Below are 25,508 nucleotides of genomic sequence, written 5' to 3'. Positions count from 1 at the left end.
TGTGATGCAGTACTGGTTACATAGTAACCACCAGACTCTGGCAGTCAGGAAAGATGGCTGTTGGACTTTCCTATCAGTTGCCGTGATTTCCTTTATTCCCAGCAGTGCAGAATGAATGAACTTGAATTTCCAATCCCCTAGGTAGCATGTGGTTACCTAGTTTCTTTTTGGTTCCTTCTTTACAAATAATCCTCTTCTCAGATGCAAGCTCTTTAAGCAGAGTGGGGTCCCAGCGCTCTCACCGTGCTTACATGGCTGGCAATCTGATGTAAGGGGACAGAGGGCAGCAAACATGGAGCCGCTCAGCACCAGACACAAAGCCATGCCCAGCTTACTACATTGCTATTAAAGTCCAAAAGCCCCAGAGTCACTCTTACAGTCTCTGAAGGTGCAAGTCATGCTCGGGAAACAAAAGGGTGGTGGAGCCCAGCAGCACCAAACCTGTGGCTGAGAGGTGTACGTGTGCTTGCTTAGACACAGAATGAATCAATGGCAAATACTACAAACACCACACAAGATCAACTGTGCCCAAGGAAATGAGAGCTTACACAGGTCTGCCTGCTAGCAGTAGGATGAAGAACCCAGCCTCCTGAAGGGGATGAGCAGGGATGGAGGGGAACAAGAGTGTACCAGGGAATGAAGATGCTCAAAACACATTATCTACAGATATGCAAGTGTCATAATGAAGCCCATTATGTACCATTAATAGATGCTAATAATGAAAAATAACCCACCTATGTATGGGGAGTGAGTGTCACAAAAGCCAGTGTCAGGAAAGGAGGTCACCAGCCCAGGGCTTCTTTGCTTTCCATTTTCTCTCTGCTCAACATCCCCCTGCCCCGCCCCGTCCTTCCTCACTGCTCCCCCTAGGCCATGTTGTCCTGCCATTCAGGAGACCCAAATCACATCTGTCCTTGCAAAATAAGCCTGACCTTCAAACTTCAGCTCCTCAGCACCTCTTGCACCACAATTCACAGACTGATAAAATAAGACTCTGGACTTGATATTCAAGTCTAAAAGGATGCAGCACTTGAGAGCGGAGCCTGGTTACTAGTCAGGCAGAGAGGTATTTTAAAAGCTGAGAACTGTTACTTAGGGACTTTAAGATGTCCTCAAAATAGAGCTGATAAGATGGCTCAGTGGGAGAAAGCACTTGCTGTCAAGTGCATGACCTGAGTCTGAGCCTCTGGACCCTAATGGTGGAAGGAGAGAAGCGACTCTGTTAAGTGATCTTCTGATAGCCACATGGACACTGTGGCACAATTGTGGTCCCTCCCCCAAATATGTGAATGTAATTAAAAAAAAAAAAAAAAGACTTGCCCCACATAGCTGGCATCTCCTACAGGGACTGGACCTCTGACATTATAGTTTACTTTCAAGCATCCCTCAACACCCAAAGGGTTCAAATAAATTCTCGGAGACATTTTGTTGGTATAGATTTTAAATTACAAGCTTGATTTGACACCCTCGAATACAGTTCTTCAGAATTGTAGTTATAAATAGTTGTCAGTACTTTCAAATGAGAGGAGAAGTGACATTTCAGCACAGCTGTCTGATGCTTATATGTGGGATACCACCCTCTCTCCTGCAGGGGATACTCCAGTTCATGCAATAAATGACCATTACAGGTTTCAAAGATACCCTAGGTTTTCTAGGTGAGAGTTCACACCCACTTTAGGTCAAGAGGTCAGCCTGCTCCCGATCAAGAGTGGCGAGCACCTGCTCCTTGGATACACAACTGGGTCACTGGTTAACAAAGTATCATTTCAGCCCTTTCTTTTACTGGATTCTCCCAGGAAACCCAGGGTTTTGGAAATGTGGCCAAGGTGGCTGAGAGGCAGATACAACATCAGAGATCACATGGGACTCTGAATGACTGAAAAGAGGTAAACAGGAGGGAGATTTGAACTTTTCTTGACATAAAATTGGCAGAAACAAAGATCACCAAATCCCCGCAACTAGAAATCACGAGGGTGAAATGTTTGTGTATCGAGAGGGGCCTGCACAGATGACCTCGCTAGTGGCTTCTATAGAACCTCTGTACCAGGATGGTGGGGACCTATTTTACATATGATATGAATACAAAGTCTTAAAGTTTATAATAGGACATTAAAATAATCTTCTAATAAAATCAGCCTTAGGTATAACGAATCTAAATTTCAGCATTCTGTATACTTCTAAATAAATAACTCTGATCTATACCCATTGAAAATATTACAGTTTATGGTGACATAAGAGATAAGCCACACAGTATTATAAGTGAAAATAAAAAGTCAATTTCAAAACAAGTCTAAAAATACATGGAGCTGAAATGGTATAAAATCCAAACACTACACATCTAATTAAATAGGCAGCGGTGGGATGAAGGAATGCAGGCTCAGCAGCGCACGCGCAATTCATAAAAAAAAAACCCCTAAATTCACACTCCAAATAAATAAGCAGAAACGCAAAGGAAGGTACTGTGCCAGCCAGTAACATCTGCAAAGCCATTTCTCTCCTTCCTTCCAAATGATTCTGAGAGGAAAACAGAACATAACAATCACTTGCTAAAAAACTATAATTCATGATTTTTAAAAAAAGATGTTGCCTAGAATATAAAAAGTCAAAGCAAGGCCTCCTAAACATTAGATCACTGTACCGCAAATGAGGACTGGCCACCTGATGACAGAGTTAAACAAAACTAGACATTTGTCTCTTTAGGGTATGACTGGATTTCTGCTTCATGAGCCCATGAAGCGTTCTAGAATGAGTCCACGTAGAAACACATTCCATACACCTAAGCGTACGGCCTGAGATTACGCATACATGTGGTAGTCTGCTTCATTCGTCAGAGAATGGGCTTACCTGCCCTAAACACCTGCACCGTAGGAACCACGCCTTACTTGGTTGCTTTCCTGAGATTCTCAGGACATAACAGACACTCAGTAAGTTTCTCCTGAGCTGTGCACAGAGCCCAGCACTCATCTCCTGAGGCAGCACAGAAGCCAGAGTGAACTCTCACCTGGGACCTGGGAGTTCTGTCACTGTGCCTTTGGGCCTGTCAAGTTCATCAACTGACACGGGTCTGTTAGTTCTCAACTCGGGGTCAACATCTCTACAGTTTATCTAGTTCGCAGGTAAGCCTTCTCCAAAGAGTTGTGCCTGCACATTGTCATCAAGTTAAAAGAATAAAGGTCATCTTTGCATTTTATGCTGGCTATGCACTTGTGATCACTGCTTCAGACCGCCCCACACCCCACAACCATTTTGCAAATGGAGACCAGAATCTAGAGTAATGCCCAAGGCTTAAATCACACAATTCCCGAGATTAACTAAAAAATGGCACTGAAGCCATAAGATAACACTCTCTGATGACAAAGAAACTTATTGCATGATGGCAGGAAGCAATGGCTGTGGAGCAAGACTGTAAACCAGGAGTGCCCTTTAGCCCTCAGTGTGAGCCCCGCATAGCACGAGGAAGCAGCAAGGAGAGGGGCCTGCTCGCCACAGCTCCCTCCCTCTGTCCTCGGTGCCTACATCTAACTCTGTTCTCTGGGCTGCTGTTTAATGCTGCTGTTTCTAACGTCCATCCTTGGGTCCTTGATGCCAGGGAGGGGGAATGTCTCATGACTTCTGAGATAAACGCTGTTGGGGAAGTCTGCATCTTCTGTGTCTGTCAGCCCGTCTGTCATGCCTGCCACGCTTGCTGCTAGGAGAGGTAGACCCAGTGTTTCAGCCCCGCTACCCCCTGCAGCAGCTTAGTGTAATAAAAGTCCACGTTGTCAGCAAAGTCCGTGCAAACAGGTGACTCCATGTCACCCAGGGTGCAGTAGAGCGCAGTTCCTCCAACACTGAGGAAGACAGTGGCTATGCACAGCAAGATGAGCAGGATGCAGGAACCACCGCCAACCTCATCTGCAAACAGGAGAACGGGGTTAAACCATCAGCAGGCTTAGCTCAATCTCTTCACCGGTTCTTTTAATCACAGTTCTCCGGTGCCTGCTAATCTAGGCTAGCGACCTAGTTCATCTCCTCCTACTTTGTCATCACCGTGACCCCTCTCCATCTATGGCTCTGATCTGTCGAACAAATGTTCAGAAGAACTGTCTGCACTAAATATGTACCCTCTTCTTATCACATCCCCTTAAACAATACCACATAGCAATTATTTAAACTCATGGGATATTATATATAATCCAGAGATGATTTCAACTACTGATGTTGATCCAAGACATTTTTTCTAAAGAAGAGTAAGGAAGAATGGGTGAGATAGCAGAATTAGTAAAGGTGCTTGGCACACAAGCCTGATCACCTGAGTGCAATCCCTGGAATTAACTGATGGTGGCAGAAGAGAGCCAACTCCCAGAAGTTGTCTTCTGACCTCCACACACACACTGTGGCACCGGTTTGAGATGCACAACAGAAGCAGCAGCAGCAACAGCAACAACACAAATCATCAGCATCCAAGAAAGTGCACAGGATGTGTGAGCAGAGTCCATGAGAACGCGCGATGGTTTATATAAGCGCCCTGAGCATCTGCACGTTTTACTATTATTCAGGAGTCTTGGCTCCTGTGGTACATGGAGAGATGATATCTGAATACCATTCAGGTATTTGAAAATATCAATTTTGTTTAAACAACATGCATTATGGGCTGTGGTGGAGGTGACAGCTGCAGCTGAGCACCCAACACGTGACTGATACAGAGATGAACTGGAGTGTGAAATAAACTCCAGCTTTGGAGGACAGAGTGTGGAGAAGAGGGTGGGAAGTTCCTCACCAGCAACTCTCTAGTCCTGACCACGTTATATTTTTGATAAGCTCATTTAAATGAAATATACTATTGAGACAGGATTCATATACTATTACTTTTGTTATGTGGCTGTCATAAATTTAAGACCATCCATGAGCAGATGGAGAGACAGCTCAGCAGTTAAGAGCACTGATTGCTCGTCCAAAGGACCCAGCTTTGAATGCCAGGAACCATACAAAGGTTCTTAACCCTCTGTAACTCCATTTCCCGCAGATCTGATGCCCTCTTCTGGCCTCCTCAGACACTGCATGTATGTAGTGCACACATATATGCAGGCAAAATATCCATGCACATAAAAAAAAAAACTAAACACCCCAATTACCTATGAGCTTCCATGTTACATTTCTAGACACAGTGCTGACCAGAGGAAGAGGGGCCTCTTTAGGAAGCTCCAGGCGGGAGTGAGGTTTGCCTATGCGCTGGCTTGTCAGCACAACATAGAGATTTCATGACTTTTGACATCAATCCATACACGTTATCTACATGTTTTTCCTTGACCTTACTGGCAGAGGTGGTTGTATTCTGTATTTTAAGAAGGATAAAGCTGAGTAGCTTGGTGAGGGAGGAGGTGGCCTGAGAGTTCCAGACCTGGGTGCACATGTGTGTGGTCAGGTTAGAGAAGTCCCCTGGGGTCAGGGGAGCTGTGCTGATTACACATGAGATGCCAGGATGAAATAAAAACATTTCTGAGGCCCGTGACAGCATCACCTGAGTACCAGCCAGGGACAGAGATACTCAAGGGCAACTGTGCTGAGTAGCTCTTGGGAGATGATTGGCTTCTGTACAGAAGCCTCACAGAAAAGGAGGGACAGTAATGTGTCACTAAAAACAAAATAAATATAACAAGCCCGAGAGAGAGAGAGAGAGAGAGAGAGAGAGAGAGAGAAAGCAAAATGAGGGGTGAGGAAGAAAGAGAGGAGGGGTAAAGGGAGGGGAGGGAAGGAAAGGAGAGGATATATATATAAACCCGAGGTGAGTTTTTAACCTTGACCATTTCTGGGTTGGTGAGACTACAAAGCGAATTTTGCAACTCACTCATTTATTTGGGGGGAGGGGAAATAACAGAGAAACTTTGTTTCTCTGCTAGAAGATAGTGCAACTGAGTCCACACAGCCCTTACAAATCCTGTCTCCTGACTGTCCAGCACTCCCACACCCAGGGCTGCAGGGGCGCACCTTGCTCCAGGTTGTCATCTATTTCCTGGAATCGCACTCTACGCTTAGCCGGCTTCTGCTGCATTTGGGCAGGATGGCTGCCTACTGTGTCATTCCTCTTCTTCAGTATGGACACCAGTCCTTCTGCAGGAACGACCTGTGAGAGAGTGGGAAAACCAGTGGTTATGTGGAGTGTGAGACGTATCTGGGACTTATCAGTGACACGTGCAACCACAGAGCACCATGTCAGTGACTTATACTTCTGTCCTTCTTTCACTCATCCATAGGTTGGCTTGCTCGCCCTTCCCTCCCTCCTTCCAAGCGAGGGTCTTGCCCAGGCTAGTCTTGAATTCATGGCAATTTCCTCTCTTAGCAGAAGTCTGGAATGACATGCATGAGTTATGTCTAGCTTAGTGACAGCACTTAAGATATGGCAGCAAACTTAACATCGAATGAGTTTCCTTAGAACCTCAGAGAAAGTACACAGTACTAAGTAATCTATAGTCAAAATCTTTTGGGGAGTTTTGTTGTAGAATCTCTCTCAGTTTTCTATGACTCATTTTATATGCAGAGGATAACAAACTATATAGCCCACAGCCCCCTGGTTCTTCTTCCCCCCATGCCCCTAACCCTATACAAGCCGCCTTTACTTCACAGTTCAAGAAAGCTAGGAACTTGCTATATCCCAGGCTGGCTTTGAACTTGAGATCTTCTCTAAGTCTCCTGCTTGCTACCATTCCTAGCTGTATGTCACTGTTTTTGTAGCTTTAACTGGAAACTACTCAAGTTTTGCATAGCTTTGGGGGGGGCTTTTAAAAAAGATTTATTTATTTATTGTATGTTTGTGAGTACACTGTAGCTGTCTTCAGACACATCAGAAGAGGGCATCAGATCCCATTACAGATGGTTGTGAGCCACCATGTGGTTGCTGGGAATCAGACTCAGGACCTTTGGAAGAGCAGTCAGTGCTCTTAACTGCTGAGCCATCTTTCCAGCCCTTTGGGGGGCTTTAAGGCAGAACTGAGTAGCTGTCACAGACCATAAAGCCTCAAAGTATTTACACTTCGGTGCTTCATGGGAAAACAGGAGGCAGCTTTTCAGCCTCCGCCGCCCATGTTCTGACTTTCACACAGGCCACCTACCTGTGCCCCATCTCTTACTTATAAACCACAACCCTTGCTTGTCACTTAGGGTCAGAAGCTCCTAAAGAGGGTGTGTACATGAGTTCGAAGAGGCAGGAGGGGAAGTAGCTGCTCACTTGTGCACACCCCAGCCCACGGAGAGCAGGTGCCTGCTTGCTCCATGCTACAGACGATGACATGGGTGGGCAGTGTGGGCTCAGCTCTGTGGATGTCAGTCCTTGCTGTAAGCTAGGACTCCCTGTAACGTCATTTATCTGATCAACGGCGCAGAGTACTTAATGTGATTTCCAGTTCCAGCAGCAATCTCGGATAATTATGGATTCCATTAGTGCTTTTTATGATACAGAGCTTTTAGGAGCAAATGACTCTAGACAAATTGTCTTCAACTGGGCTTCTCTGAACACAGGTCTATAGAAACCATTATCTTAAAAAATAATCAATAAGTTAGCAATTTATTCTTTTTATAGGAAATACGTATTTCAGATATCCTTATTCTGAGAAAGTACTTTAGTGACATTAAAATGCTAAGTACAGGGCTGGCAAGATGTCCCAGTGGGTAAGGATACTTGCCACGAACCCTGACAAGTTTGTCCTTGGAAAGAGAGAACAACTCCCTCCAGTTGTCTTCTGACCTTCACACACAGGCTGTGGCACAAGCATGCTCTCTCAATAAAGAAAGGAATGTAAATTGTTTTACAGGTACAAAGATATGAAAAAATAGGGTTGTTTTTTTAAATTGTTTTAGAAAAAACATTGAATGATTCCTTCATAAGACAATGGGAAGTGAATTTTACAAGTGCCCTGCTTAAACTGAGAGTCAAAGATATCCTGTTAAGTTTTAAAGAGCAGGAAAGAGGCCAGTGAAATGGCTCCGTAGGCAGAAGCAGCCGCTGCAAAGGCCTGACAACCCCGACTCCCATATCTCACCCAGGAGAGAAGTGATCCCCAGCTGTGCTCTGGCTTTCACAGGCTGTCTGGCACACGCACGTCCGCACTCACACGTGCATCACACACACACTCAGCACACACATGCATCAACACGACAGAGATTAATAAATTTACAAAAATCTTAAAAAGCAATGGACAGAAAGTAGAGATTAGTTTTAATGAAAGATATTTAAAGGACAATCTTTTTTACTTCTAGAAAGTGTAGAAACAAAAGGGAGGGGCCTCTGAGATCCTCCATTCCTTTTTCCCATTATACATTTCTCTGTTATATATTTGCTATAGTGAATTTACCTACCACAAGAAGGCTTTATTCTTGATTTCACAGAGAGCTTTGCTATGTTCTCAGGCTGGTCTTGAACTCCTGGACTTAAATGGTCCTTTGGCCTCTGAGTAGGACTACAGGAGTGCTTACTGTGTGCCAGGCAAAAATTCTACTCCTGAGATGCAACTCTAGCTTAAAAGTTAAGATGCAGTTTAAAACGCATTTATTTTGTGTGTGTGTGTGTGTGTGTGTGTGTGTGTGTGTGTGTTTTCACACACATTAGATCCAGATAGCTTGCAGGAGTATTTCCCCCTCCACTGTGTGGGTTCCAGGGATTGAACTCAGGTCATTCGGCTTGGCAGCAAGCGCCCTAACCTGCCCAGCTGTTTAGCATGGAGATTAGTCATTTAGTCTGGATCCCCAACACCCAGGTAAACAACTCTGGGGGCAGGGGTCCATGCCCCTGTAACCTTGATGCTGGGAATCTGGTGCAGAGTGAAGCCAATATGTGACAAAGGGATAGAAGACATCTAACGCCCACCCTGGCATGAATACACAAAAGGACAGTGGGAAGGGTAACATTCATGTGAAGTGTATCTTTGGGATATTAATTTTACATCTGTAATTCAAGAAACAAACTCTTATCAAATGATGTTGCAAGTATGACAGACTTGAGAGCTGTCCCCTGGAATAGCACAGTGGGTCTCAGTGTGGCAGCAATCAGCCCCTACCTTGCTTCTTGGGGAGCTCGGCTCTGGAGGCCTTAAGGGACAGGAGCCTTACCAAGGGCCCACCTTGTGTCCTTTGTAAGGAGGGCAGAGGCCGAGTGTGAGCTGCACAGAGGTGTGGGGTGTCAGAGTCTCTGTGACTGTCCTTCCCCAGGGCTTCAACTCTGCATCGATCTGCTTCCTTACCAACAGAGCTCTTTCGTTTTCAAGCCCCGTGCCCTATGCTCCTCTCCCCAACCTTCCCCAGTGTCCACTGAGAAGGAGGGGTGCTCTTCCAATGATATCTCCTCTGGGTTTTTTTTTTTTTTTCTTTGTGGTATTTTCTGGTTCATGTATATATAGCACATACATGAACAATGTACAATGGGACTGCGCACAGGAGAAGCCTGCCAAGGAGTGAAATTCTTGGATGTATTCTTTGGTTTTGTCTCCCCCTTCACCCCCCCCACCTATAGTCTGGAATAAAGGGTTTGCGTTCACCTGAAACAGAACTCCTACCTCCCACAACACGGCATTCAGAAATCAGACCTGCTTCACTCCAGACATCCTGCCCCGTATGGACCTCCTAAAACTCAATCAGAATCTCTCTCTACCACAGTATGGCAGTCAGCCCCTAACACTGCCTGAGGGCCAAGACCCTCAGAGACCTGGAATAGAACAAAACATGAATGGCAAAAAAAACCTAAACCAAACCTAACAAAACACCAACCACCTAACCAACCAACCAACCAACCAACCACTAATGAAATGATTCCTAACGATACTCTGCATACTCAAAGAATGGTGCCTAGCCCAACTGTCAGCAGAGAGGCTCCATCCAGCAACTGATGGGAGCAGATGCAGGTACCCACGGCTGGCAGAACATTAGACAGAGCTGAGGGAATCCTTAGGAGGAGGGGGAGAAATGACTGTAAGAGCCAGACGGCTCAAGGACACCACAAAACCCATAGACTCAACTGAACTGGTCTCCTAGGGACTCACAGAGACTGAACCGCCCACCAGGGAGCAAACATGGGACTGGCCCCGAGAGGAGGTGCTTGGTCTTACTGCAACTGGATAGGTCATGGCTGGTTGACACCCATGGGAGGCCTGCTCTTTTCTGAAGAGGAGGAGATTGGGGGTGGGGTGGGAAAAGGTGAGGGGAGGACTGGGAAGGGAAACATCAGGATTTAATGAATGAATGAATGAATAATAAAGGACTTAGGTGGGTGGAATATGCCAGAATTCTGTGGCTGAAGGGGAAGTACTTGGAATGAGACTGTGGCCTGTTCACAGTGTCCTGCTAAAGATGCCAGATGGCTCTACACACAGTCTCCAGATACAGCTCACTTCAACGTGTCTCCTGAGAACAACCCCCGGGAAGTCATCCTATGGTTTGTTGTTGTTGTTGCTACAATAAAATAAGAGGCTGAGTGTGGTGGTGCACAGCTTTAATTAATCCCAGCACTTGTGGGGTAGAGGCAGGAGATCTTTCTGAGTTCAAGGCCAGCTGGACTACACAGTGAGCTTCAGGACAGTCAGGGCTACAGAGTGACACTGTCTCAAAAACAAAACAAAAGTATTAAGATGCAAAGCTTTTCAGTCTGTTTGTCTATCTGCCGTCCATCCTCCTTTCCCTCCCTCCCTCCCTCCCTCCCTCCCTCCCTCCCTCCATGGTGCTGGGATCAGGACCAGGGCCTTGCCTATGCTAGACAACAATAAAGAAAATTTAAATCTCCCCAAAAAGCTTTATCTGTAACAGCACATTTAATTTCCTGTTTCAATTAGCAAATTGTTTTCTTACCTAAACAATGTATACTGAGTTCATCCACCGAGAACATCTGAGCCGTAATTACTGTAATTGGTGGCACTCTCTAATGCAGGGCTGGAAAAAAAAATCCATCTGGCCTAGTACTACGTATCTGCAAATAAACAGCTCATCGGCTCATCTCAATAAGTGAACATCAATGGCTGCCTTAAATGTGGATCAGAGTACACAAAACTAAGTGATTCCGAGACCCTGGAACCGCAGGTCCTAACATGGAGAGCAGATCACCTTGCGGTCAGTCACAGGTCCTTCCTCAACAGGTTAAAGGGGAAACAGACCCAAATTAGACTCTTCATCCACAGCCTCATCAAAAACATGCACTCGGCTTCCAATGAACTTGACAGATAACACATACAAGCTAGCGACTTCACTGCAGACGAACTGTGCATTTAACAGACATTCTCGTGCTTTGCCATGGCTCAGTCCCTACAGGCCTTTTAGCCATTCTCAGATGAGGAAAAGCCAAACGTAAAGGGCCTGAGAGTGTGCTTGGGCTCACACACACTGCCAGCAAAAAGCTTAAGAAGGAAAAAGCATATTGTTAAAAAACGAAACCAGGGGCCAGGCGTGGTGGCGCGTGCCTTTAATCCCAGCACTTGGGAGGCTGAGGCAGGCGGATTTCTGAGTTTGAGGCCTGCCTGGTCTACAAAGTGAGTTCCAGGACAGCCAGGGCTATACAGAGAAACCCTGTCTCGGAAAACCAAACCAAACCAAACCAAAACAAAACAAAAAAACCCAAACAAACAAACAAACAAACAAAAAGAAACCAGGAACGTTCTAATGCATCTAAATATTTAGATCGGGTACTAGGCTTTTGTAACTAGCTCTTACTTGCAAAGCAGACAATTTAGTAAGTACAAGATGGGAAAGGAGCTGTAAGAAAGGAACCATGAGTGTCAGGCACCCTTCCTTCTTAAACCCCAGGACAGCTTCTCCCTTCCCATGTGGGCGGGCATCTTGATCTAGTCCTGGCCTTGGCAGCAGCTGCCTTTACCAGCTGAGCATCTCACTGGTGCCTTTCCTAATATTTAAAGCTACATTGTTTATTTTTATGTGAATTTAGTTACAATTACCTCTCCACCTAGAAAGCAAGCTTCAGGAAGACAGGGACTTGATCTACACTTACTGCTGTCCCTTGGTCTCTATCAAGTAGGATAAGCATGCTGGAGAGAAATATGAATACACAAGTGGGGGAATTTCATAAAGATGCACCCAGTATACACTTAGAAGCTAGAGAGAGGTACAGGGGCATAGCCAACAGGATTCTTATCTCTCAGGACCCGGCAGTTTGGTGTAGAAGAAAATATGCCCATGTCTTAGGGGGAAGACCACAGCTGGACAACCTGGGGTTGAAGGCCCTCTGGAGGATGCAATGACCCTTTAAACAGGGGTTGTATATCAGATATCCTGAATATCAGGTATTATTACATTATGATTCATAACTATCAAAATTACAGTTATGAAGTAGTAACGGAGAAATTTTATGTTCGGAGGTCACCACAACATGAGGAACTGTATTAAAGGGTCCCAGCATGAGGAAGGTTAAGAATGCCTTAAGGGGAATGTTGCCCCACCCCTCCATCACCAGAGATTCTGAAAAGCGGTTCCAAGGGAACAGCGACTTCAAGAAGTTGGGTACTGTGCTGGGCACTGTCCATGCTGGAATGGCATGGTCTGAAATGTTGAGGCTTGGGAAGGAACAGATATAGAAGATGGTGCATCACTAAAACTGACAGAACCCAGGTGGCAAGGAACAGAGGTGAGGATGTGCCAGGTGGACCTGGAGGTAGGGGACCAGTCTGACTGCAGCTGAAAACAGGACAGTAGGAGATGTTGCTCAAAATGGATGGACCAGATTGCCAAGAATTCTGGGTTTCATGCTACATAGCTGAGCCTTTCCCACGAAGCTACAGGGAGCCCTGAGAAGAGGCTGATGGCACAAAGGATATTTTAGGGCAGATTTTAAAGTCAGCAGGCAGAGTGTTAGGGAGCTGGATTCAGTCTGACTTAAAAGTATAGTGTCTTATTTATGTATTTACAAAACAGGGTCTCACTATGTAGTTCCAACTGGCCTTCAACTCACAGATATTGGCTGCCTCTCTGCCTTCCTAGTGTTGGGATTAAGGGTGTGTGCTGGTGTGCCCAGGCTTACTAGAGGTTTTGCTTGTTTGAAGTTTATTTCTGAATGTTTTCCCTGCATGTATGTATATGCACCATGTGTGTACCTGGTACCCGAGGAGTAAAGGGAAGGAGTTGGATGTCCTGGAAATTAAGAGTTATAAATGTTTTCAAGCCTCTATGTGGGTGCTGGAAACCAAACCTGGGCCCTTGGAGGAACAAAGGCTCTAAACCACTGAGGCCTCTCTCCAGCTCCAAGCAGTTTTAAAAGGGTGAGAACCTCTAGACAGATGGGGGAACATCCCTGCTGTGTTTGACCTGGTTGGCCCTCTGGGTATCAGTTTGAGACTCCAGGTCTACATAGTGCTCATGTGAGATCAGTGGGGGTGGGGAGGGGGAAAACAAAGGAGAGGAAACGCAGGAAGTAGCTAATGCAAACGTCTAGGAAGAACAGTAAATATGTAAAACTGAAATATAATTAAAGCAGGAAAGGAACTTGGTAAAAGAAACATGTCAATCAAGATGCATTAACTAACCAGAAATGTAAAAAGCAGTCTAAAAACAAGAGACAAAAATGATACCATCTGGCACAAATTTAAAATGGGCACTTCCAGGGCTTTCCTCAGGGACTAGTTAGAGCGCTACATAAACCAGGGGTCAACCACTCCCACCCATGGTGCTCTTGGAAGGCAAACTGTCTTCAGTGAGCAAGCTATCCCTCTGCTTCCCCAGAAAGAGCAGACCTGCCACCGCTGCTGTTTCTAAGACTTCTTTTCCCAAGACCCACTCGCTCAGCACAATGGTCAAAGGTTACCTTCTCAGACAGCTCCCACCGCAACAGTTCATTTAAAATTTTAGTTTAGTTTTGAAGCAGGGTCTCACTATGCTGGCTGACCTGGAACTCACGATGTAGATCCGGCTGGCCTCAAACTCGTAGCTTGCTTCTGACTGCTGAGGTTAAAGGCATGTGCACCAAGCCCAACTTTACCTGTGTTTTTAATCATTATGTCCATATTACGGTGGAATTCAGTGGAAGTCAGTCACAAAATTAAGTGTGGGGATAAATGAGTAGCCCTAACTTTTTTTTTTTTTTTTTTTGGTTTTCCGAGACAGGGTTTCTCTGTATAGCCCTGGCTATCCTGGAACTCACTCTGTAGACCAGGCTGGCCTCGAACTCGGAAATCCGCCTGCCTCNGCCTCCCAAGTTCTGGGATTAGAGGTGTGCGCCACTACCGCCCTGCAGCCCTAACTTCTTGTCTGACACTGCATGGAACTAGCTTTTTTCTTATAAAAATCTATGAAATAAACCTGGTGTGGTGTCATACACTTATGATGTCAGTACTGGGTAGACTGAGGAAGGAGGATTGCAAGTTAAGGGACAGCAGCCTAAGTCACACAGAGAGAGACTCTCAAACAATTAAAAACATGGGCCAGAGTTGGCTCAGTAGGTAAAGGTGCTTGCTAAAACCTGACAGTGTGAGCTTGACCCCCAGGCTCCTGTAAGTGTCCCCAGACCTGTGGTGCATGTGCATCCAAACCCACACAGAATAAATGGAAGTAATAAAAACTAAAATAAAAAAAACCCAAATCTATGAAATGAAGATACGTGTGTGTGTGTGTATACGATTTCTTCCTTAAACAGTGGGGATAGTGCTGTCAACAATGGGTCACGTTCTTTTTAATAAGAAAACCCAGCAATGCTTCAGCTATTAGGCTATTGCTTGGCAAAATTATTCTTGGGTTTGAAAAGAGCTTTTCAAGTCTAAAAAGTTTCATTTCCACATGCCTCTATACTCATGAGCTCAAACGCTGGAGCCAATTTTCCTTCCCTCAGAGTTAAACTTCATTTCATTACATAAGATGGATCTATGTCTAAACATAACAAGAGACTACCCATATAAAAACAAGTTCTCCTGAAGCCCAATTGAGCCATGCAGAGTGAGAAAAGCCAGCAGAGAAAGACACCAGCTCCCTACCACTAGGTAGTTAAGAGCTTCCAGCAGAAGGGGGCCCTGAGAGGTCAGAGCTCAGGCAGATGCCAGGAGAAGGACTGACAGTGACATGCAGCAGTGTGTGGCGAAACTACCCAGCAAGGTCAGGGAAGCCTCACTCATCGGGCTGTTACTCAGCGGTGACATCAGGGAGCCCCATATACCTAAGCTTCTCATTAGACTCTGCAGCGCCCAGCAGTGCCAGATGGATGGCTGTAGACATTTACTGCAAGCATAAAGCACAAACTGGCTAAAAGCACATTTGTTCCTCAGACAAAACTATGCTTTTCAGAATCTAATTATTAAAAAATTTAAAACTAGGGGCTGGGGTATGTGTAGCTCAGCAGTAAAATGTCACCTAGCATACACAAGACTCTTGTGAGTGATCCTCAATACAAACAAACCCAAAGTGTGCTGTACTCCAGTAATCCCAGCACTTGAGAGGGGAGGGGGGCAGGCAGGCAGAGGACCAAAACTTCAAGGCTACCTCGAGTGTTGGGAGCCAGCCTGGGCCACATGAGACCCTGTCTCAAAACAGGCAGAGACAAATAACACATATATGTGTCTTTGTGCAAATAGTTGCACTTGTAAGGAAACCTATGACTTAACCTAAAGCTACACTCTTACAGTATTAAGAAAACACTTAAGTCTTTTAGCTTAAGCTCTTTTGCAGACAGGCAGATTTTATTAAAATATATGGTTAGAATAGGTACCAGACTTAAGTACTCAGAAAGTATGTTTTACTATCTATTTCATACCACCACAGAGCATGCTCTATTTGTTAACTGGATGTAGCTTCGGGGGTTCTTATACAGAAAAATTTAACAGGCCAATAAATTTTAAAAAGGAGACCATTACGTTCTCTTTTCTCAGAAGAGACAACTTTCTTTCTTTTTTTTTTTTTTTCTGGATCACGCAGCGTATTTATGTTTATTTCCATAAATTAGGATCTTTCATCTCAGGGCAAATCAAAGATTCATTAAAAAGCCATCCTCCTCAGGCATGGGTGTGTGTGTGTGTGCCCGGGTTCCCCCCCCCCCCCAGAAGGTTAGGCAGAGAATCTAAGGGGAAACCACAGAGGGAGGCATCTTCTCTGATAGCTCCTTGACCATAAGAGACAACTTTCAACTCCACGTATGATTTTCTAGCCACGGCGTCATGAAGAGACCTCGCTGTGATCTGAGTAGGAACTCCCTGTTCGGCTGTGACACACCCCCACACACAGTGGCCCTGTGCAGAGCGGTGTTCAGAACAATCACCTCTGCTCACCATCAGTGCCGCTGCTTCTCAAAAACTACTCTGAGAGCTGTGCTGAGGTTTATACCGCATTAGTACCATTTTAACTCTCTTACGCATACAGTTCAGCATGTTATATTCCAGATGCTGTACGACCATCCCTACCACCTGTTATCTAACTATTCCATCACTGAGCAGACACTCTGTATACTCCGAGAAATGATTCTGAAAAGAGAAAATTAAGACACAAAAATCATAGTTTTGTGGCAGCTATCTGACAATCAGGTACTCTGGTAAGAGCACGAGAATAACTACTGAGCTTAAGGCTTTACTTAAAAAAAAAATCTAATTTTGTCAAAGTAAAAAACCCATAGTTTATAGGAAATGAAATAGGAATAGAACAGTGGTCCCAGGAAGCTTGTCACAGAGCTTCATTATCACATATAAGTTGTTACCTAGTTTTGCTTTATTTTCCTACTGTCTTCCTGAATGCTGTTAGATAGAACACTGTGGCTGTACAAGAGAATTTTAGAGGGTTGAAACAATGCTGCACTATGTCTGAGGCTGGCCTCAGATTCATAGTGATTCTCCTGCCATAGCCTCCCAGGGCAGGGCTAATTTATAGATGTGAATGAGGTCAAGGGTCAACCTAAGGTGGATGGTAAGTGGGGGTGAAGGGGGGTGGGGGTGGGGGTGGGAATGGAACGATGTACCACACACAGAGAAACGCTGGTCTCAGTTTCCCAGCACAAGCTGGCTCAGAGAGATATAGCCATGGCCCAGGAGGCTGGTGAGCCTGAGGGCCCCGCCCTGGAGCTGTCCAGAGTGACTCTGTGACAGCTCTCCCGCTGTCTCCCTTAGTTTACCTGCTGTGGATTTTACCTCTTGTTTTCCTAGACTGACTTATTTTATTCCCCCCACCTCCATAGCTTTTTATCTTTTTCTTCCCAGGACTTTTAAAATTCTCTTATGGAACAAAAGTCAACAGTCATCTTTCTTTGCTGTTCTTTTTTTTTTTTTTTTTTTTCTCTATCTAATAGCTTAGAAATTCATCTTAAAGCGTTATCTTAAAGCTTCCCTCCATTCTGTTATGGCTGCTTGTGGTAATCTAGAGATGCATGTTCCTACACTGAAGGAACAGTGAACACATATACCATCTCATTCCCTGTGGATACGAGGAGAAAGACATCCTTATTCGAGTGTGACCAATCTTGTCTTCATCTGAGCCCCTGAGAATGCTAACTCACAAGGTTGAAAAAGAAATATAGCGTTGGTAACCGTGCCTCTGTGTCTAGAGGCAGACAACGTAGCTTCCTGAACTGTAATCACTGCAGTGACTGAATGCCATCTGATTTAACACATACAAGTAATTCAATAATTAATGTTGACATTAATGGAATTGTCCCCTTAAGCTTAAAACAGAGCAGGATTTGCACATGAGGTTGCATCTTACTCTAGCTGCTCTTCATCCCCCATTTACCTCTGCGATCTCTATCTTCTTGGCCAGATCATCAAGGGACAGTGTGCTCTCCTCAGGAGGCAGATTCTCCTGGAGACTGTAGGACGCTTCTTCAGGAGAGAGGTCTTGGAGGAGGTCAGAGTCGTCGTCCTGGATGTCCTCATAGGACAGGGAATCTTCAGCATCCTTTAAGCATCCCTCCAAAAGGCTGTGCAGATAGTCTTCCGTTTCCTTACTCACTCGGTCTTCGCTATCCCGCCTTTCTTCTGGGGCCATACACACTTGCAGACACAGTGTGCTTACGTCAGAGGCTTTCCTGTTGCCACAGAGTGCACTCTCAGGACCAGTCTCCAAGCCAGCCTGACTCTGTGCTGATTTCCCATCACTTGTGGTGACACCAGGCTGCCGCAGCTCAGCTACCTCACTGTTGTGAGGCTGGTCCCTGGGCAGCACTTCAAATGTGTCCTGCAGTGGAAGGCAGAGTTCTTTTCGGTGTGCCTGTGAATATTTACCCTCTGAAATCATCCCAGGCGGTGCAACTTCATCGCTGGGGGAGAGCTTCAGCTCTGCCACTGATTCACTAGGAGGAGCCACCTTAGGGTCTCTGGCCACATCGGGGTGGTTCTCTGTGGGAGGCGCCGGCACGCAGCTGCTGTCCTCACAGGCATTCTCGGTAGCAGCTGGCCCTGACCTGCTCCCGGCTGTCTCCGGGGACTGGGTGTGGGGCTCCAGTGTGGCATTGGTGCTGCTGGGCAGCTCCTCCGTGTGGTCCTTCTCTGCAGTTCCTGGAAGGTCGGGGGAAGCTGCCTGCCAGTCCATCTGATGACAGCCGGGGCTGCTCTCCTGGGGCTCCTCCTCATGCCGGCCTCCATTTGGATCCGAGCCGGGGCAGGTTTCAATCTCTGAATATGAAGAAAAACAAGCTGCTTTGGGATTCCAAACAACACTTTGCATACAAAGGTAGAGGGGGACACATGTGCACACGTGTGACACAAAACTATTCTAACCCTTTCAGACAGAAATGCTGTCTGTTACACTGCAGTGTCCTTAGGTAGAACACACATGCCATGTGGTTAATAAATAGTATTAATGTAGTGAAAAATAATGATTATTCAAAAGCATGTTAAAATAAATGAATGATTCAGTCCTCATTATACATAAAAAAAATTTATATTCTGAATTTTTTGGTCTTTTATATTTAAATGAATACTTTTTTTTTTTTTTTAATCTGCTGAACCAGAAAACTTTTTTAGCTTCTACTTTCTTAAGGCATGCCATATTGGGTAAGTATTTGGGTAATCTTTCTAATAATAATATAAAGATATAAATAGGACAGAGTTTATTCAGCATGAAGGAAGGAGAGTTTGTCAGATTAGACTTGTAATCTGAACACAGCACCTTTGAAGATGTGCTGTCAGAGCACACACAGCCTCCTAGTACGTGGGGCAGAGGGGAATACAAAGAATACACCTGACAAGAAGCAGAAGCAGGTCTGAATTTCCACCTCTCAATACTTGTTAAAGAAAATACTTGTATGTAAACAAAAAGCAGAACTTGCCCACTGGTCAACAGAGAAGCCTTCTCGTCTTGTTAGCTAAACATTCTACGAGGGCATATATAATTTCCACAAAAAACAGTCAAAAGTGCAAGATAAAGTAATAGTTTTATTCCCTTTACATTTTAGTTTACTAGAACTACAATTACCAACTGACAATCTAAGCAGTCCATCCCAAAGACCAGGTATTTCCTAAGTTCTGTCTCAGATGCCGGAGAAGCCGCAACGAGCTGGCAGACTCCGCTCTTATACAGAGGCGGCACCAGAAGAGTTCTGCATGCCCCCTGGCTCCTGGCCCCCAACTTCAAATATCAGAGAGCACGGAGAAGAAGTGGCCATCTCTGGAGAGTCCAAGGTTTGGCTGCAAGAAACCAGGTGGGTATCTGGTCCCCATGGGTTGTGAGCCTTGCCCACGCTTACTGGCATCTATCAGGCAGGGTATGGGGCAAAGGTCAAAGTAAGAAAGGCTACAGCCAGGTGGGAAACCGGTCAAGCTCAGTGATAAAGTCCCAGTATCTAAAGGTTCAGAGGAGGCCCTCGGAACACATCTGTAGGACTCAGAGACTAATGAGACTGGGGAGCACATTCCTGGCCTGTTAACCTCCAAGGCTGGGGATCTCCACATAAGGAAAAGGACAATACATAACAAGGACAAGGACAAAACACAGAGAAAGATGCAGAGCTCAGGTCCCCAAGCCACACTGGAAAGGCATCCAAAGCATTGACAATTCTCTTAAAGACATCATTTCACCGAGGTGGGGCCAGGTGCCCTTCCTTGTCCAGGGTCATGATGGATATTGGTGTTTGGACTGTTGAAGCCAGTGATAATCCCAACAGTTTACTCAGTCAAAGAATGAGGTATTCAGTTAGAAGCACGAGGATCCAGGTTTAACTTATGAGCCAGAGCACCAGACAAATGGCCTTAGCTGTCGTGCCTTAGCCTCCCCATCTGTACCACAGAGAGCACAGCAGAGGACAAGTGAGTGCCGGGTTGCACGCAGTACTAAGCTTCGCTTCACACTCAGGGTTCCTAACAACAATCTTCCCAGTGCACACAACATGGAGGAATGGCCACACTCAAACTGGGTGACTATTGAGACTATCCCTTCATTTTGAGGGTAATGGTGCATGCGTGTGCATGGACAAGACTTGGGACAGGATCTTCTATAGCCCAGGCCAGACTTGAACTCGCCTGTAACTAAGGAGGATGACTGAGTCCTGTTCTCCTGCTGCACCTCTCAGTTCTGGGATTATACGTGCACATCACCATGTCTATTAAGCTGCAATAAAGCTTATTTTACCCTGGTTTCTGAGATTAAAAAAAAAATGACTGGAAAAAAGACAGAAAAACAAACAAACAAACAAACAAACAAAAAACGAGCATGTGGAGTTGACTCAAAACAATATCCCTAATTTGTGTCATAAGAGAAAAGGGAATGAAGATCTCGAACTGACTTAACACGAGCTTTAATAGAGTAGGTGGCCAGTGAATGGCAGCAGCCACATCTGTACTGTCAGGGAGGCTCACTCAGAATGCCTGCCATCTCTCTTTAAAACAGTTCAGGCCCAGATCATAAGGTTCATAATATAAACAGATAATAAAATCATTATCAGGATAAAAATAACCTGAAAATATTTATTCCTAAAGCTTTGTAAATACATTTAGAAATGTTTCTCAAAGCCTGTTTGATACAAGGCACAAAGAGGTATGAAACACACACACACACACACACAGTCACACTCACACATATACTTGCACATGCACTCATATAGTCACAGCCACACACACTCATATAGTGTCTCTCACACAACTCTCACACACACATTCACAGACACAGTCACACACACTCACATACACAGACATTCACACACACACACACACTCATATACACATACAAACACACATACATACACTCATACACAGACACACACACACACACACACACACACACACACACACACACACTGTATGTCAGCTAACAAAGGAAAGAGGATAAAATTCTATAAGTTCTCCAGACAGAACTTCTCCCTAGCTAGGCTTACAGAACAGGTTGGTACCTGGTTAATCTGTTCAGTAATAGTTTTTTTTTGTTGTTGTTGTTTGTTTTTAAACAAGAAAGAATGTCTAAATACACCAAAGCTATTTCAGACCATTCTGTATAATCATTTTAAATTATGTTTTCCATACTGACATTAGAGAAAATATTTAGATTTTTAAAGAATTTATATTCATTACTTCTAGTTATCTAAAAATAGAAATACATATAGAAATGTAGGCTTTCTATTTTTTAAAAGTATATGTACAAAAACCTAAATACAAAAAAATTCCAACCCAGCACTTCAGATCTAACACTTTAAGTGCCGCAGGTGACGGGACTCCTGTAAGCCTCTCTAGTACTCTGTGCACGGACCTGGCTCTTTGGCTGCTGCTCCTGTCCCCACTGCCTCTTCAGACATTGTCGCCCTCAGAAGGCTTTTCCTCCCTGGTGATGACGGTTCCACAGGCGCTATCTAAAAAGTTGTTAAAAAGGAAAAGATAGTCACAACTTTTTTTTTTTTTTGAGAAACTTGTATTAAGCTAGAAAACTGCGGGCATGCTGGGGAGGTTTTCTGGTCCAGTCCGGCCCACAGTGTAAGGTGCTGACAGGCTCCCTGTGAGTGCTTCCAGAAGCAAAACCTCTTACCTTAAGCTTGGACAAGAGAGGGCTGTAGGAAAGAAGAAAAACATAGTTTTAAAAGTACAGCATGCTTCCAAACAAATGCCACTGAAAGGACTATAAAAAACCAGAGCTCTCTACATTCTAATATTAGCGCAGAACATTCCCAGGGCTGAAATACTGCCACCCGCTTCTGTGGTTCAAAGGAGAGCTACAGCGTGTGTTCGCTTCCTCCAACAGCTGATTGCTACTGAAAAGCCCCAAACAAGCTACAGGTGCTCTTCACACCCTGTAAACGTTGTAAAACTTCGGCTTGAAACAGATCACGGCAGAAGAGGGTTACTTGGAATTACCCATGGACAGACAAGTACCTTTCAAGTGTTCGGTTTTAAGGAATACCACTGCTAAGACTGTTCTTTAAAAGGTTACACTCTAACAGGTGTGGATGAAATAAATTCTAGCTTTATTATTATCACTATACTTGGGATCAAGAAACAGGTCAAATGTCTGCACGTAAATGATGAGCATGTAGGCTGCCACTCGGTCATACGATAAATTGGCACAGCAGACTTACCCTGCATGTGATAAAACGGAACCGAGAAACAAGGGTGTACCGAAGAATCTAGAAACAGTAGCATTATCACGGCCATGTAAACTCAGCTACAGACCTAAGTTCCAATCCCGGAGAAGAGAGGGGATCACGGACTTGGTGCTTCAGTGAAGCTGCCTTCCGAGAGGCTAGAATGTTCTGTGTCTTGGACCTTCTCAGGAGTGTTAGTCACATAGACTATGATAGGGAAAAAGTTACCAGGCTCATACACTGACCTATAAATAATGAGACATAATTTGGGGTACAGTGGTCTAAAGATACCGTCCTCATATCATGTTCACATAAGTATCTCAAGCATGTATGCCACACTAATAAGCTGTGAGTTCCTCCGAGGGGCAGTGCAGGTGTCTGCATTGAGCAGCCTGCAAGTAAGTAAATTACCTTTACTTTAAAGGTGTCTACTGGTATAAATATGTAATAAAGATGAAAATATAAAGCAGAAAGCTAACATGGGAACTTGCTAAGAAAACAAGTTCTAATTCTGAATCCTCCAGGAAGACTCCTGCAGAGGTTCAAGCTGCCTAGCACAGGAAAGCCATCCTCGGAGGCCTGAATGAGCATCTTCATCTGACAGACAGCTCCCCAAGCACGCGTTCTCTTTTCTGCAGGAGCTAAGCAGCAATTGCTTGGGAGCTTTAGTTTACTGCCCATTTCTCTGAAGAGAAGGAGACAAAGTTACCAGTAGAACAGAAAGTCCTGTATCCTTTGTACTGTGGACTGGGGGCCTAAGCTTGGAAAAGGGCCCTGTGCATGCATACACTATCACTCCTCCGCCTTCAGAGCTCTGAGCTTCCTATGAGGAATTCAGAACAAAAAAATAACAATTTAGTCTTAAAAATCTAGCTCCTTGACACAGATGAAGCAACTGAGAAGTACCTGGTGGATGAACGTTTCCTTCATTTAGGTTAAATACTACATACTGTGCTGCTAAGACCATTCTTTAAAAGGTTACAACTATTCTTATGACATACAAACACTGGAAAACAGCCAAAATAAAAATAGTGAATATATAGATATACATACATTTAATAAAATTAAAATAATAAATGATTTAAAAAACAGAAAAAGTCATAATACATAACTTAGATCATTTGACTTGTCTGATCCCTTAATCAGAAAGTAACAAAATTATCAATGTTTCTAGTTAGACGGATCCTCTAAGCCTATGGGAACCAGGTAAGGTTTAAAAAAATTATTATGGGGCTGGTGAGATGGCTCAGTGGGTAAGAGCACCCGACTGCTCTTCCAAAGGTCCAGAGTTCAAATCCCAGCAACCACATGGTGGCTCATAACCACCCGTAACAAGATCTGACTCCCTCTTCTGGAGTGTCTGAAGACAGCTACAGTGTACTTACATATAATAATAAATAAATCTTAAAAAAAATTATTATACTGTTGTTTCTTAAGTTGAAAATGTTAAGAATACAAAGAAATGGCTCATACATTTCCATACTCAATGTACTGTATACCTTCAATCTGTTCCAACTTACTTTAAATAAATTATAACATACGTACTCTTGATGAGTTGTGCAAATTTTAGCAAGCTGTTCAAAATCTTCACCATTAAATCCCTTTTCTGAATTCCTCAGAGGCGTCACTGTACGTGGCTGGACAGCTTTCCATTTTGTTTCTAAATTTAAAATATTTGTTAGTCACTGGTTCTTACAAAATGTCTTTAGGCTCCACTGTAATAATTAATATACAGCTAGCTTCTCGAGCAACACAAAAGTTAACACAATTAGCAAACAGCTACGAAGAGCAAGATACAGAAGAGCAAGATACAGACCGTCCTGTCCGCCTTCCCTCTCCTTCCTTCTCTCTCACCAGGAGGTGGGGGAACTCAGGGCCTTGCCCTTGCTTGGTAGGCAGGCTCTTGGACACTAAGCTACACCCCAGCCTGGGCTTTGCAACAGTAACTTTTTAACATGCAAATGGAGGTCAAAGCCCTAGCAAGTAGTTACGTTAATTACCATTAATTCCAAGTTCCAGGTCAGTCTGTACTTACCCCATTGTTCCTGAATGGCAGAAAGATTTGCAAGCAATTGCTCATGATACAGCCGTTCAAGCTGAATAAATTTCATTGCTTTCTCATCTGAACAGAAAATCTTGAGGAAAATAGAAATCAATATTCTCTCTGTACTAAACCCCAGGTTTGCCAAGGAATGTCCTACAGAAGACAAGAAATGTGGACCTGACCAAAAAGATGAGCCGACTGAGCACAGCTGGCTTGAGGTTTCCTGGCTTAAGAGTAAGCACATCTCATCATATGTACACATGGAACGGTGACACAGAGGGACTTGGGTTCCACACTATCTGCACACAGAAAGGAAAGGTTTTACTCAAGGACCGCACTTCTAGCACTCAGTAAAGCCACCCGATTGGAAGGAGGGCCCACAGGAGATCTTGGAATTGGTGTGTTTTCTTTAATTCCTTTACTTAGATGACTTCCTGACTCTGAGACCCTTCAGGCAAGTGTGTGTTTCTGGTTCCCTGACCCTTTCCTTACTTTTAATTGGACACTTTTCTCCCATGAGTCAAAAGTATCACATGCTAAATAATGAAAACATGACATGACATGGGTCTTTTATAAAAAAAATTAATTCACCACAGTGACTTTCCTAATTATCACATAATTCCAGTTTTTCGGTGTTGATCTTCTTATGACCTTTTGGCTTCCCATCTGTACCACACAAACCTGCATCTTAGGAGGTCATGAGATACTGTCCAACTGCCCAGCTTCCTCTGGGCAATGTCCTGAATGTTGACCCAAAAAAGAAAGAGGACAGGAAAGTTTAGCTTTATAGCCTTCCCACGAGCACTAAGAGGTCAGCTCTCACTTTATCACCTAACGATCCTTGGGCCCAGAAGCAGCAGCACAAGTCCTCTGCTCCTCTGCCCAGGCTCTGGTCTCTCTGCCCAGGCTCTGGTCTCTCTGCCCAGGCTCTGGTCTCTCTGCCCAGGCTCTGCCCTCTCTGCCCAGGCTCTGCTCCCTCTACCCAGGCTCTGCTCCCTCTGCCCAGGCTCTGCTCCCTCTGCCCAGGCTCTGCTC

The 25,508-nt window shown here is 44.6% G+C and overlaps 1 protein-coding gene across 2 annotated transcripts in view; it reads right to left on the bottom strand.

Annotated features, from left to right (window-relative positions):
* Nucleotides 1-1,423: 1,423 nt before the first annotated feature.
* Cnst (consortin, connexin sorting protein) overlaps nt 1,424-25,508 on the bottom strand; it is an 84,047-nt gene continuing 59,962 nt past the window's right edge. For both annotated transcript variants that reach the window (XM_021197736.2, XM_029539037.1), the window contains exons 5-11: nt 24,465-24,551; nt 23,975-24,089; nt 21,877-21,898; nt 21,604-21,703; nt 17,659-18,539; nt 5,968-6,103; nt 1,424-3,894 (exon numbers count right to left, since the gene is read on the bottom strand). In XM_021197736.2, coding sequence (XP_021053395.1) covers nt 3,689-3,894; nt 5,968-6,103; nt 17,659-18,539; nt 21,604-21,703; nt 21,877-21,898; nt 23,975-24,089; nt 24,465-24,551 — 1,547 coding nt within the window. In that variant the 3' untranslated portion in view covers nt 1,424-3,688. The remainder of the gene's footprint in view (nt 3,895-5,967; nt 6,104-17,658; nt 18,540-21,603; nt 21,704-21,876; nt 21,899-23,974; nt 24,090-24,464; nt 24,552-25,508) is intronic.

Source organism: Mus pahari, chromosome 5 (genome assembly GCF_900095145.1).
Source record: "Mus pahari chromosome 5, PAHARI_EIJ_v1.1, whole genome shotgun sequence".
In the NCBI taxonomy this organism is placed as follows: domain Eukaryota; kingdom Metazoa; phylum Chordata; class Mammalia; order Rodentia; family Muridae; genus Mus; species Mus pahari.
The sequence above is the reverse complement of the archived record's forward strand: the minus strand, read 5'-3'. Positions and strand labels throughout refer to the sequence as shown.